This window comes from Phocoena sinus, chromosome 13 (assembly GCF_008692025.1).
Source record: "Phocoena sinus isolate mPhoSin1 chromosome 13, mPhoSin1.pri, whole genome shotgun sequence".
In the NCBI taxonomy this organism is placed as follows: Eukaryota; Metazoa; Chordata; class Mammalia; order Artiodactyla; family Phocoenidae; genus Phocoena; species Phocoena sinus.
In genome coordinates, this window is record NC_045775.1 from 38,617,311 (window position 1) to 38,631,143 (window position 13,833).

The following is a 13,833-nucleotide window of genomic DNA, read 5'->3' on the forward strand; positions in this document are numbered from 1 at the left end:
TGCCACCAGGGAAGCCCTAGATTTTTTTTAAAGGAGTAAGAATAAAGATGCCAAATTGCATATTTTTTGTTTTTTATTTACTAAAGTATCATAACTTTTTTTCTATTACTGTTATTTTCAAGCTGTTCCAGGGTTAAGAATTGGGAAGCTTAAAGACATCTTCCATTTAAACCTAAATTTTATTTTCTTTTCTCCTATTTTCCATTATACTCAAACTGCTTCTTCAAAATCATGGATAAAATTTGTTATGCCCTAGGGCGAGGAGGGCAGATATGGAATGTTTACAGGTGATTGACCTGTAAGGTTTAGACTGCCAGATGAGTAGAGCGGCGGTTAGTTGGTAAGTGAAATTGGTAAGATTACTACTTAAAGGTTTTTTAACTAATGCATTACAGAAATGTGGCCCTGATTATCACTTTTGAGAAGTTGAATGCAGATACCTTTCAACAATACAGAACATACTTTCCCTTCGTAATACTTGAGGCAGTACCTAAATTCTTCAAAGAAAGGAGACAGAAATCAATGTCATAATGAACATGCATAGGAAAAAACCAACCAGAGTTTAAGGGTTTGTTTCCTTCCCCCGAGTTCTGAGTAGTCTATCTGAAAGGACGTGCATAGCGAGGACTAGCTTGAATAATAGTGCCACAGAAGGGCCTGCTGTCCTTACAGCTGCCAGACACTGTAAGAGCCTCATCATGTTAGCAGGGCAATGTAAGCTGAATTTCTGACCAGAACCCCTGAAATTTCCAATGAGAAGAAGGGGGGTGGGTACTTACTGCCTTTTCTGTTTTTACACACTACTTTGATTAACTTATTTTCTCCTTTTCCTGTTTTTGTCTTTAGGTCTTATAATCAATGGATAAAGTGGGGAAAATGTGGAATAACTTCAAATACAGGTGTCAGAATCTCTTCAGTCATGAGGGAGGAAGCCGTAGTGAAAATGTGGATATGAACTCCAACAGATGTTTGTCTGTCAAAGACAAAAACATCAGTATAGGAGACTCAGCTCCTCAGCAACAAAGCAGTCCCTTAAGAGAAAATGTTGCCTTACAACTGGGGTTAAGCCCTTCAAAGAATTCTTCAAGGAGAAACCGAAACTGTGCCACTGAAATTCCTCAGATTGTTGAAATAAGCATTGAAAAGGATAATGACTCATGTGTCACCCCAGGAACAAGACTTGCAAGAAGAGATTCCTACTCTCGACATGCTCCTTGGGGTGGGAAGAAGAAACATTCCTGTTCTACAAAGACACAGAGTTCACTAGATACCGATAAAAAGTTTGGTAGAACTCGAGGTGGACTTCAAAGGAGAGAGAGGCGATATGGTGTAAGCTCTGTGCACGACATGGACAGCGTTTCCAGCAGAGCCGTAGGAAGTCGCTCTCTGAGACAGAGGTTGCAGGATACTGTGGGCTTGTGTTTTCCCATGAGAACTTACAACAAGCAGTCAAAGCCCCTCTTTTCTAATAAAAGAAAAATACACCTTTCTGAGTTAATGCTTGAGAAATGCCCTTTTCCTGCTGGCTCGGATTTGGCCCAAAAATGGCATTTGATTAAACAGCATACAGCCCCTGTGAGCCCACATTCAACATTTTTTGATACATTTGATCCATCCTTGGTTTCTACAGAAGATGAAGAAGATAGGCTTCGAGAGAGAAGGCGGCTTAGTATTGAAGAAGGGGTTGACCCCCCTCCCAACGCACAAATACATACGTTTGAAGCCACTGCACAGGTTAACCCGTTATATAAACTGGGACCAAAGTTAGCTCCTGGAATGACTGAAATAAATGGGGACAATTCTGCAATTCCACAAGCTAATTGTGACTCCGAAGAGGACACAACCACGCTGTGTTTGCAGTCACGGAGGCAGAAGCAACGTCAGGTATCTGGAGACAGCCATGCCCACGTTAGCAGACAGGGAGCTTGGAAAGTCCATACACAGATTGATTACATACACTGCCTCGTGCCGGATTTGCTTCAGATCACAGGTAATCCCTGTTACTGGGGAGTGATGGACCGTTACGAAGCAGAAGCCCTTCTGGAAGGGAAACCTGAAGGTACATTTTTGCTCAGGGACTCTGCACAGGAGGACTACCTCTTCTCTGTGAGCTTCCGTCGCTACAACAGATCCCTGCATGCCCGAATTGAACAGTGGAATCACAACTTTAGTTTTGATGCTCACGACCCGTGTGTGTTTCACTCCTCCACCGTAACAGGACTTTTGGAACATTACAAAGACCCCAGTTCTTGCATGTTTTTTGAACCGTTGCTTACGATATCACTAAATAGGACCTTCCCTTTTAGCCTGCAGTACATCTGCCGTGCAGTCATCTGCAGATGCACTACGTATGATGGAATTGATGGGCTCCCTTTACCGTCAATGTTACAGGATTTTTTAAAAGAGTATCATTATAAACAAAAAGTTAGAGTTCGCTGGCTAGAACGAGAACCGGTCAAGGCAAAGTAAACCCTCCTGTCCCCAAAGGGCATTAACTAGATCTGCTTTTATGCGCATCGGGCAGTACACCTCTAGCAAGCACACATATCAGTGTTAGGTTTTTTTCAGTACAGTATGTAAGCTTAGTGTTAGTATTTGTCAGGTGCAATCTGCTGTTACTCAGATAAACGTGGTGCCTATCGAGACAACAGAGGATACAGCTACAGGTGTTCGGTAAGGCTACAAAAACATTCTGCCGATTTAGCTGACAGTTTGGTTTTTAATGGCTGTAGTTAACTGAGTGAAGCAACTCTGGGGCATTTGCTATGAAGAATTCTATTTCTTACTGAAGAACAAATTATTAATATTGGATGAGTATTTCAACAGTGTGACTAATGTTTGAAATTATTATTTTTTCTAAGGATTTTTCTATAACCTTCCAAAAGTAGTGATGTTTGTAGTTACTATAAATCAAGCTTTGGAAGTCCAAAAAATAAAGACTGCCTTCCTTTTAGAAAAAAGTGCAGTTTTCTGGCCACAAGGGCATAGTGCAGTGCAGTTCACTTAAGTGTTGATAGTCTCCTTTTCTCTTCTGCAAAAGGTACTGTTAAGTAAACCAGTTTTCTAAGTAGTAGTTCTTAAAATTTCAGACTTATGAAAAGTTGGTAGTAGAATTTTATTTAGAATTTTATTTAAGGCCTTAAGTATTCATTTTTTAATGAGTGCTTTAACATAACACATTGGGAATAGCTGCTGCAGGGTAGGCCTGCGTGTGATTTTTTTAAGGTGACATGTGCAGTCAAATCGCTGATTCATTAAAGTTGGACCTTTTTCTATGCCCGTGATGAGTTTGTGAACCACGAAGAAAATGAGACTGAAAGATACCCAAACAAGTCAGATAATACTACAGTGGTTGCTGACTGTTGAGATTATTGTTAAACTGTAATTCATAATTTAGATGGCAGTATTTATCTCTTTGTTGTAAACTCTCATAGCCGAATTGCTTAAGTACGAGTTATAGAATTTCGGTGCACTTAATTTTTAATGGAAAAATCTTAAACCTAAATTGCTGATTTAAAAGGTACTGTACAACCGTTGTATCTGTAAATAACTTTACTTAGCACCTTTTTGTCACTTAGAATAGTATGCAGTACTACTTGAGTGAGCTATTTTGGAAGTAATACCAAGTTCTAGTGTTCGCTTCTTAGTATCGGACTGAATTTACAGTTCCGTCCTGGACATTTTGCACTAAAGTAGTCGAATCCATTCTTCTGTCTTTTTGTTAACGTGCTCTGTACCACTGGTGAGTGCTCCTTAGTTTCCTTACCGGCTGCTACAGAAAGTTCTTTTACATCCCAGTGGCTATCGCCAAGGCCACAAAAAAGAAAAGCTATATTTGTATGCAACACTAACCCTTTGACTGCTAATGTATGTTTCCGCTTGCTGTGCCTTGTTACGGCTGCTTTTTTGTGCTAATAAAGTACGTTTGGTGTTCTCCTTGTATATCTGCCGTTTTATACATTTGCAACAATTTCTCTTGTAAATGGAATGGTTTGGGGTTTTTAAATAAGCATTACCTGACAACGTACTATAGTTAATGCAGAATTACTGAACAGTCTAATATTGACTTATTCCGACTAAGCTAACTCTAAATTTAATTCTATACATCTTGCCAATCATAATCACATATACTGTGGAACAGTATCTATAGTTACTGCAAAATACTGTATAGTCTAGATTATAACAGAAAATGAACAGAGAAATACTGGCTAAACCTATTGATTTCTCTGCTTATAAGTGAAAGGTTGAAACTATCGATGACATGTTATAATAAATGAATAATATCTGTAGCCTCCCACTGCATCAGAAACAAGTTAAGTGAAGTCTTGTAAACTAATAATACATCAGCACCATTTATTGGTTTGGGGACCATTTTAATTAATAACAAATGCCCAAAATGTAGAACTTTAACCAAAGACTTGTCCATTTTAAAGCAAAATGGGGACTGAAGGGACTTACAATTCCTGTTGTTTCTAACAGAAGTCCCTGAAGAACATATGCCAAAGTGTCTGAGAACTTCATCCAAACCTACTTTAAAGCATTATGTGAAGTTGTTATGACGTAATTACAGTCCGTTTTCTTGAGCTTATAATGTACCTGGAAAATAAACCTCTTGGGGAAAAAAAAGTTCATACTGATTATTGGAGAAAGACTATATATGCAAGCAAGATCTTATTTTAAAGAGGTAACTTGAAACTCCAAGAAAGCACTTGATGTTTTGTATGCTTGTAGCAAATTGATGTTTTAATTGTAGTTTTATAGAAAGTATTAATGCTTTTATGTATTTCAGAAATTTCATATGTTAAATGGAAATTGTTTTAAATGTGTAAATATTTGAGTTTATGCAAGCATGTATGTTACTGTGCTAAAAGTCACTTATGTTTCGGTTTGTGTGTAATATTAATATGCAACTTTTGGTTTAAAATTTTTTCTTAAACAATTAGTGGCTTACGTTTTAAAAAAGAAAAATCACCAGCATGAAACTGCACCTAAGTCTATATTCACTGTGTCTTTTTCTGAATCCCGTTGTAGCCTGTCAACTAAATTTGTGTTTTCACGGTCTTTTTGAAGTGCGTTTTAATGAGAACTAGGAAATTCTTTAGAAGTTTAGACACTTCATAGTGAAGTAATTATAATTTAACCGAGGAAAGATTGCTCTGATTCATATCCATTCTCATTCTTACGTTCACTTATTCATTCATTCACACTCCCTATATACATATGCATATATATATATTTATGCTGTTATTAATGTCAACATTAATATTGCCATCTGATTCAAAATCATGTAAAGGCCTCATTCTATATATATATATATACTATCCTTGTACCATTCATACTTGATTATCTACACCTGAAGTTTAGTCTTACAACTATAATCGTGTTTGTAATACCGTTACCTTAAAAAGAGAAAGCATTCATTAGTATTTTCTTTACTGGCTAAACAGTAAAAAAAATTTTGAAGAAACAGCTTGGTTTAAATATAGTTACTAAGAGTCATAATTAAATTTATACTTTTTAGACAAAAATTGAGCCCAAGTAATCATACTCCACAAACTGATCTGTGTTCCTATGGTCCATGAGAAGGTTTATATAAGATTTATAGTGGCTTGAACTATAAAAATTGATACTTGAATTCTAAGCTTCATTTTGACAAAACTCAAAGTTTATGAACATTTTTGACATTTTGACCTGGTTGCTATTCATTTTCCATCCTAAGCTTCCTTTGCTCCATGGCACTAAATACTAGTTTGGTAAGTTTTATTGAGATTGATGTTAGATCCCTTATTTTTGTAGCAAAGAAAGTTACAAAGTTCCTTTTTGGTAGAGGCAAAGGGTCTAGAGTGAGTCAGAACTCTCCTAGGAAAGATGCAGAGCCTATATCTATCTCTGGGAGTGTGTTACCACCACAGATCACACCAGTTCCTTCATTTATTCTGTACCGCAACACATAACAGTTTTACCTAGATGAAATTAGGTAAACATGCACACTAAGGGCTGACTTAAAGGTGAGAAACGTTTCCAAAGGGGGCAATGCTGCTTGGTGCATAAAAACTACATATCTATGAGGCTCAGGTTTTGTTTCATATTTTTGCAACAGCCAACAGAGAACACAGTCTTTTATAATGTGGTATATTTCTAAGGAGATTTGGGGTGGGATTTCTGTGGGAGGTGGTTGGTTGTTGTTTTGGAGGGTGGGGCGTGGAGGGATTGTCCTTTCAAAGTAGGGATCAGTTGGAACAACTGTTTCCATGCCCAGGAAGCTTGATTGAATATTTAGACTCATTTCAGCCATTCATCCAATAAATACTCATTGAAGACCCATGTGCCAGTCACCATTTTAGGTGATGGGTATATATTAGGTGGGTATATATTAGGTGATGGGTATATATTGGGTTACAAGACAAAGTTATAGGGTCACTGGAGAATAGTGACCTTGAGTGATGAGAAGATGATCACCAAGATCAAAGAAAAGAGTATTTTAATGAAAGAAACAAAACTAAAGATCTCAAAGCAGGAGTGAGCTTTTATACTGAAAGAGAGAATGCCAGTAAGACAAGTCCAGTGAGTGTGGTGAGGAGTGGTGGGTGATAAGTTTGTAGAGATTGGCAAGGGCCTGATCACTTGGGACTATGGGCCCAAAGTAAGGAATCTAAATTTTATTCTGAGTCTGACGGTAAGTAAGGGAGTGACATGGTCTGCTTTATATCCCTTTAATAGTTGGAGAACAAGCTATAGTGGGGCAAAATTAAGGTGACTGTTGCGGTTTCCTAAGTGTGAGATGGTGACAACCTAGACTGGAGTGGAAGTCATAGGGAGGAGTTTTTTGGTGGAAAAACCTGACAGGATTTGGTGATGGGTTAGATGTGAAGAAAGAAGAAATCAAAGATGAGTCCGATTTTGAGCAAAGGATGGTGATGCTGAGATTTCAGAACAACAGTGGAAGAGCAAATTGGAGGGTTTAAATCAAATCTTGCCTTGGATATGTTGAGATTTGAGATTCCTATTAATTATCTCAATGGAGACAGACATTGGGTAGACAGATGTATGAATGTAGAGTTAAGGGAAAAAAGTAAAATACGGGGAGTTGCTATATGGATAATATTTAAAACTATAGGACAGGATGGTAACAGCTAGGGATTTTGCAGGGGGTTAAGTATTTCTTCGGGGGAAGTAATTATGGCGGCATTTATCTTAGTTTGTCGATTCAAGATTCTGTATCCTTGAAAGCCATCTGCTTTCAATAGAGGACTTGCCATTCAAAAAGTTTTTAAATACTGGAATCATAAGCCTTGCACTCAGTTTTAAAACTTCATCCATGTCAAATTGGTTGTCATGTTTTCTATGTCAAGTTGGCTTGTGTATCTTTTTTAGTACAAATTTTTATATGAGAAATGCAAGTTTATTATGGAATACTTAGAAAATACTGAAGATTATAAAGAATCAGGACCACGGAAAAGTCCATATTATCATTTTCTCTACCATCACCAACCCCGACCCTGACCCTCTCAACTCCCATTTTGTAATCTTCCAGAGGTAACGGCTATTAACATTTATTATATTCCCTTCCACTATTTTTAATGCATTTCTAACAATTAGAAGATGAAAGTTTATGCAATATGGATACAGATAGATGACAACATACCAAGGGAGGAAGAGAATTACAGGCCTTGAATCACTTTTAGAGAGTATACTCAGATGTGCTCCAAATTTACTTTTTACCTGATTCAGTGTGGACCTAGGTTTCTTGAGACTTTTAAGACAGGTCATTGAATGGATAGAGTAACTGACACTGCTAAGGCCCAGTCACTGAAGGTTTCTTGAAATACAATTTCAGTAGAAGATGAGAACCCTCATCTCATAGAACTTTTAAACTAATGGGGACAGAGGCAAATACATAAATGTGTAATGACGAGAATATATGAAAATAAGCGAAAAGTAATTGAGCAATAACTGGTTGTGTGCTTGGTAAGGAAAAACACAAAAGTGACCCACATGGAGGCAGGGTGATTCAGTGCCTTAGATTTGTTTCATCACAAGAATGTTTAAGAAATTGACTTAGTGGATGGTGGAGCAGTCAGGTGTGGAAGTGTAGTGGTAACAACTGATGAGGGCAGGGTGTGGTAGAAGAATTTGTTGAGTGTAACATTTGAGTATACTAGACTGAAGAGTCTGAATTTATCTAGGTTCGTAAGCAAGGTAGAATTAGGAATTCTGCCAGCAGCTGTAAAATGGATTATGACCAGGAGAGACTGGAGAAAGGACGCCCTGTGAAATTTGCCTGGGTCAGATTGATAGCACTGGAATTAAGCTGAGGAGCACATCAGAAAGAAATCACACAAGGGAAAAAAAAAATAGCACCAAAAATTTGGGGTAAGGAAAAGAAGCAGTTTGCTTGCCTAGAAGATTGTTAGTTAACTGTGTCATCATTTCTCCAAATTCAAGCAAATTATAAGAAAGCCAAGCTAGTATCTCCCATTTAATATGAATATGTATCCTCTCTATTTTTAAATAAAACTAAATATGTGTAGTATATTTTTGAAAGGCACATTTTTTAATGCAAAAAAAGTAATATTTAAATAAGGAAAACTTCATCACTCTTAGCTATACTTACATAGAGAAATTAGGAAAACGATGTAAAATCTAAACATCAAAACTTTTTTTCAACCTGACAAAAATGCTGAGAATAGGTGGCAAAATAAGATTTAAGAGGGTGTTACTGAATTTAACCCCCCAAATGCTATTGTGATTGATGTATTTTTTTCTCATTCTTAATTTGAGTGAGTGAAACCTGCACTGAGTTTTTATTTAGTAGTCAGTCTTACATTTAGAAATGTATAGTATTACTGCCTGATATTTCTTCCTCTAAGTATTTACTAAGCATCCCTCTATAACTGGAAACCCAAGATTTTAGGGTATTTTTTTAAACAATATAACTTTATCATTACACTGACTGGTATAATACTTTCTCATCTGTCTTAAAATACAATTATGCACTTAATCCTACTTTTTTTTGCTTCTATTTTTAAGATGAATTATTTTAAATTTATAGTGATTTTTGTAAACATTTTAATATATTTTTAAAAATTGAACTGGAATAATTTAAAGCTTTTGTCATCTAATTTTATAAATTTTTTTAGGTATCCTTGGGTGTAATACAGGCAGTATGGAATTTTAATGACATTATAGGAATAGAGAAAAATTTTGGTATACAGTAGTAGTTACAATACTGTGAATGATAAAATCTGTAAATTATATTTTTAAAATACTGTCTTTCGGCAATTTTTATCCAAATAATAACAGGATTAGAAAACTAAAATTAATTTCTAAAATTTGGCTATGCTAAGTTTCTCATCTTTCAAGTAGATAATCTTAGAGGCAGTATAGTTTATTGGTGAAGTGAACAAAATAAACGTTAAGGGCCTACATTTGATCTATGAATTCTGCCAGAGGCCGAGTGATGTACCTAAAATAATCCTAGAGGGAAAGCTGCCAGAATAGCTTCCTGGCCCAGCAAACAAACCATATATAACCTGATGCAGCAGACGGATTACTATGTAATACATAAGATTTACCTGAGCTGCTGTGTTCTAATCCTCTACTTGTCTTTGATACGTGACTTAAAGGCGTTAAGTACTTGTCCAAGGTCACAGGAAGAGTGAATGTTGGAGCTAGGTTTTAAACACGGGTTGAGGCCAGAACCTAAGCTCTTATCAATGATACTTTAATTTTTGGATCCTAATTTTGTTAGCCAAGTTCATATCTCTTCCAATGCTCTGTCCCTTACTTTCACCTCAAGGGGACAATAGATTTTCAACAACTGATAAAAACAGATTCTAAACCGTTGATAAAACTGTTGAAACAACAGGCCTCTAGAGTTTCCTTAATTCATATTCTCCAGTTCATTATCTAGGGAGTCACCCACATATTTCTCCAACTTTTTCTAGCACTGCTTTTCCCCCTTGCTCACTTCTCTGCTGTCATGCTGGCCTTCATATGATGGCTCCAGCACTCCAGTATCGTTCCCACTTCAGAGCTTTTGCACCTGTTGCTCCCTCCTGAAATTCTCAACCTTTCCTCTCTTCCACATAGCAAGATAGGTTCCTTTCATTCTTTATCTCTTAAGCTTAAATGTCACCTCCTCAGAGAGACCTGATTATGCCATTTATAGGAGATCTCCCCATATTATTCTCTGTCTCTGCCCTGCTTTTGTTTTCTTCATAGATTTTATTACAAAAAACTTGCAAATATGTTATTCATTTGGGTTTGGGTTTTGACTTTACCTCTTGAGAAACTCAGAAAAGAGACCACCTCTACCTTGTTTGCTATTTTATCCTCAATGCCTAGCAGAGTACTAACCCAGGGTAGATTATTAATATTTGTTAAGTGAGTGAATGAATTAATCATCCTCTTGTATATATTTATCCACTTTACTGACAAATATATCATGAAAACCTTATTGCATGTCCTCCTAAAATCTAGATTTCTAAGAGGGAAGTTTATAGTGATACAAAGCTTACCTCAGGAAACAAGAGAAATCTCAAACAAGAGAAATCCCATAGCCACCTCTAAACACACCCTTTGACATGGCCCTGCCTACCAGAGGGACAAGACCCAGCTCCACCCAGCAGTGGGCAGGTGCCGGTTGCTCCCACCAGGAAGCCTGCACAAGCCCCTGGACCAACCTCATCTACCAGGGGGACAGACAGCAGAAATGAGAGGAGCTACAATCCAGCAGCCTGAGGAATGGAGGCCACAAACACAGAAAGTTAGACAAAATGAGATGGTAGAGAAATGGAATGTTCCAGATGAAGGAACAAGATAAAACTCCAGAAGAATAACTAAGTGAAGTGGAGATAGGCAATCTTCCTGAAAAAGAATTCAGAGTAATGATAGTAAAGATGATCCAAGATCTTGGAAAAAGAATGGAGGCACAAACCAAGATGATACATGACATGTTTAACAAAGAGCTAGAAGATTTAAAGAACAACAGAGATGAACAATACAATAATTGAAATGAAAAATGCACTAGAAGGAATCAATAGGATAGATGGGGCAGAAGAATGAATAAGTGAGCTGGAAGACAGACTGGTGGAAATCACTGCTGCAGAATAGAATAAAGGAAAAAGAATGAAAAGACATGAGGACAGGGACTTCCCTCACGGCTCAGTGGTTAAGAATCTGCCTGCCATTGCAGGGGACACGGGTTCTATCCCTGGTCTGGGAAGGTCCCACATGCTGTGGAGCAACTAAGTCGGTGTACCACAGCTCCTGATCCTGCACTCTAGAGCCCACGAGCCACAACTACTGAGCCCACATGTCACAACTACTGAAGCCTGCGTGCCTAGAGCCCTTGCTCTGCAACGAGAAGCCACTGCAGTGAGAAGCCAGCGCACTGCAATGTAGAGTAGCCACTTCTCACTGCAACTAGAGAAAGCCTGCTCGCAGCAATGAAGACCCAACACAGCCAAAAATAAATTAAAAAAAAAATTAATGATGACAGCCTCATAGATCTCTTAGGCAACATTAAATGCACCAACATTTGCATTCTAGGGGTCCCAGAAGGAGATGAGAGAGAGAAAGGGCCTGAGAAGATATCTGAAGAGATAATAGCTGAAAACTTCCCTAACATGAGAAAGGAAACACTCAAGTCCAGGAAGCACAGAGAGTCCCATACAGGATGAACCCAAGGAGGGACATGGTGAGACACATATTAATCAAATTGACAAAAATTAAAGACAAAGAATATTAAAGGCAACAATAGAAAAGCAACAAATAACATACAAGGGAATCCCCATAAGGTTATCAGCTGATTTTTCAGCTCAAATTCTGCAGGCCAGAAGGGAGTGGCACGATATATTTAAAGGATGAAAGGGAAAAACCTACAACCAAGAATACTCTTCCCAGCAAGGCTCTTGTTCAAATTCAATGGAGAAATCAAAAGCTTTATAGAGAAGCAAAAGCTAAGAGAATTCACCACCACCAAACCAGCTATACAACATATGCTAAAGGAACTTCTCTAGATGGAAAAGAAAAGGCCACAACTAGAAACAAGAAAATTATGAATGGGAAAGCTCATTGGTAAATGGCACAAAAGACAAAAAGGCACAGGAGACAAAACACCTGTACTCTGAAAACTATAAGATGCTGATGAAAGAAACCACAGATAGAAAAATATACCATGTTCTTGGATTGGAAGAATCAATATTGTCAAAATGACTATACTACCCAAGGCAATCTACAGATTCAATGCAATCCCTAACAAATTAATAATGGCATTTTTCACAGAACCAGAACAAAAATTTTCTAAATTTATATGGAAACACAAAAGACCCTGAATAGCCAAAGCAATGCTAAGAAAGAAAACCAGAGCTGGAGGAATCAGGCTCCCTGACTTCAGACTACACTACAAAGCTACAGTAATCAAAGCAGTATGGTACTGGCACAAAAACAGAAATATAGATCAATGGAACAGGGTAGAAAGCCCAGAAATAAACCCATGTGCCTATGGTCAATTATTCTATGACAAAGGAGACAAGAATATACAATGGAGAAAAGACAGTCTCTTCTATAAGTGCTGCTGGGAACACTGGACAGCTACACGTAAAAGAACGAAATTAGAACATTCTCTAACACCATACATAAAAATAAACTCAAAATAGGTTAAAGACCTAAATATATGATGAGATACTATAAAACTCTTAGAGGAAAACAGGCAGAATACTGTGACATAAATCACAGCAATATCTTTTTGGATCCACCTCCTAGAGTAATGAAAATAAAAACAAAAATAAACAAATGGAATCTAATTAAACTTAAAAGCTTTTGCACAGCACAGGGAAGCATAAACAAAGCAAAAAGACAACCCACAGAATGGGAGAAAATATATGCAAATGAGACTAACAAGACATTAATCTCCAAATAATACAAATAGTTCATGCAGCTCAATATCAAAAAACAAACAACCCAATGAAAACATGGGCAGAATATCTAAATAGACATTTCTCCAAAGAAGACATACAGATGGCCAAAAAGTGCATTAAAAGATGTTCAACATCACTAATTATTAGAGAAATGCAAACCAGAACTACAATGAGCTATCACCTTACACCAGTCAGAATGACCATCATCAAAAAGTCTACCAACAATAAATGCTGGAGAGGGTGTGGGGAAAAGGGAACCCTCTTGCACTGTTGGTGGGAATGTAAATTGGTACAACCACTATGGAGGACAGTATGGGTGTTCCTTAAAAAACTAAAAATAGAACTACCACATTATCCAGCAATCCCACTCCTGGGCATATATCGAGAGAAAACCATACTTTGAAAAGATACATGCACCCCAATGTTCATTACAGCACTACTTACAATAGCCAAGACATAGAAGCAACCTAAATGTCCATCAACAGAAGAATGGATGAATAAGATGTGGTACCTTTATACAATGGAATATTACTCAGCCATAAAAAAGAATGAAATAATGCCATTTGCAGCAACATGGATGGACCTAGAAATTATCATACTAAGTGAAGTAAGATAGACATAGACAAATATTATATGATATCACTTATAAGTGGAATCTTAAAAAAAAGGATACACATGAACTTATTTAAAAAACAGAAACAGACTCACGGACTTAGAAAACAAACTTATGCTTATCAAAGGAGAAAGGTGGGAGTGAGGGATAAATCAGGAGTTTGGGATTAACATATACACATTACTATATATAAAATAATCAACAAAGACCGTCTTTATAGCACAAGGAGCTCTACTCAATATTCTGTAATAACCTATATGGGGGGAAAAAACCTGAAAAAGAATGGATATATGCATA

At 37.2% G+C, this 13,833-nt stretch overlaps 1 protein-coding gene across 9 annotated transcripts in view; it reads left to right on the forward strand.

Annotated features, from left to right (window-relative positions):
* The window catches only part of SOCS5 (suppressor of cytokine signaling 5), a 59,935-nt gene extending 54,874 nt beyond the window's left edge, over positions 1-5,061 (forward strand). For 7 of the 9 annotated variants that reach the window (XM_032653062.1, XM_032653060.1, XM_032653059.1 and 4 more), the window contains one exon: positions 847-5,061. In XM_032653062.1, the coding sequence (XP_032508953.1) occupies positions 859-2,469 (1,611 nt within the window). In that variant the 5' untranslated portion in view covers positions 847-858 and the 3' untranslated portion in view covers positions 2,470-5,061. Of the gene's footprint in view, positions 1-256; positions 341-846 lie in introns of all 9 variants that reach the window. The other 2 variants (XM_032653057.1, XM_032653061.1) reach the window with 1 other exon arrangement.
* Positions 5,062-13,833: the final 8,772 nt, after the last annotated feature.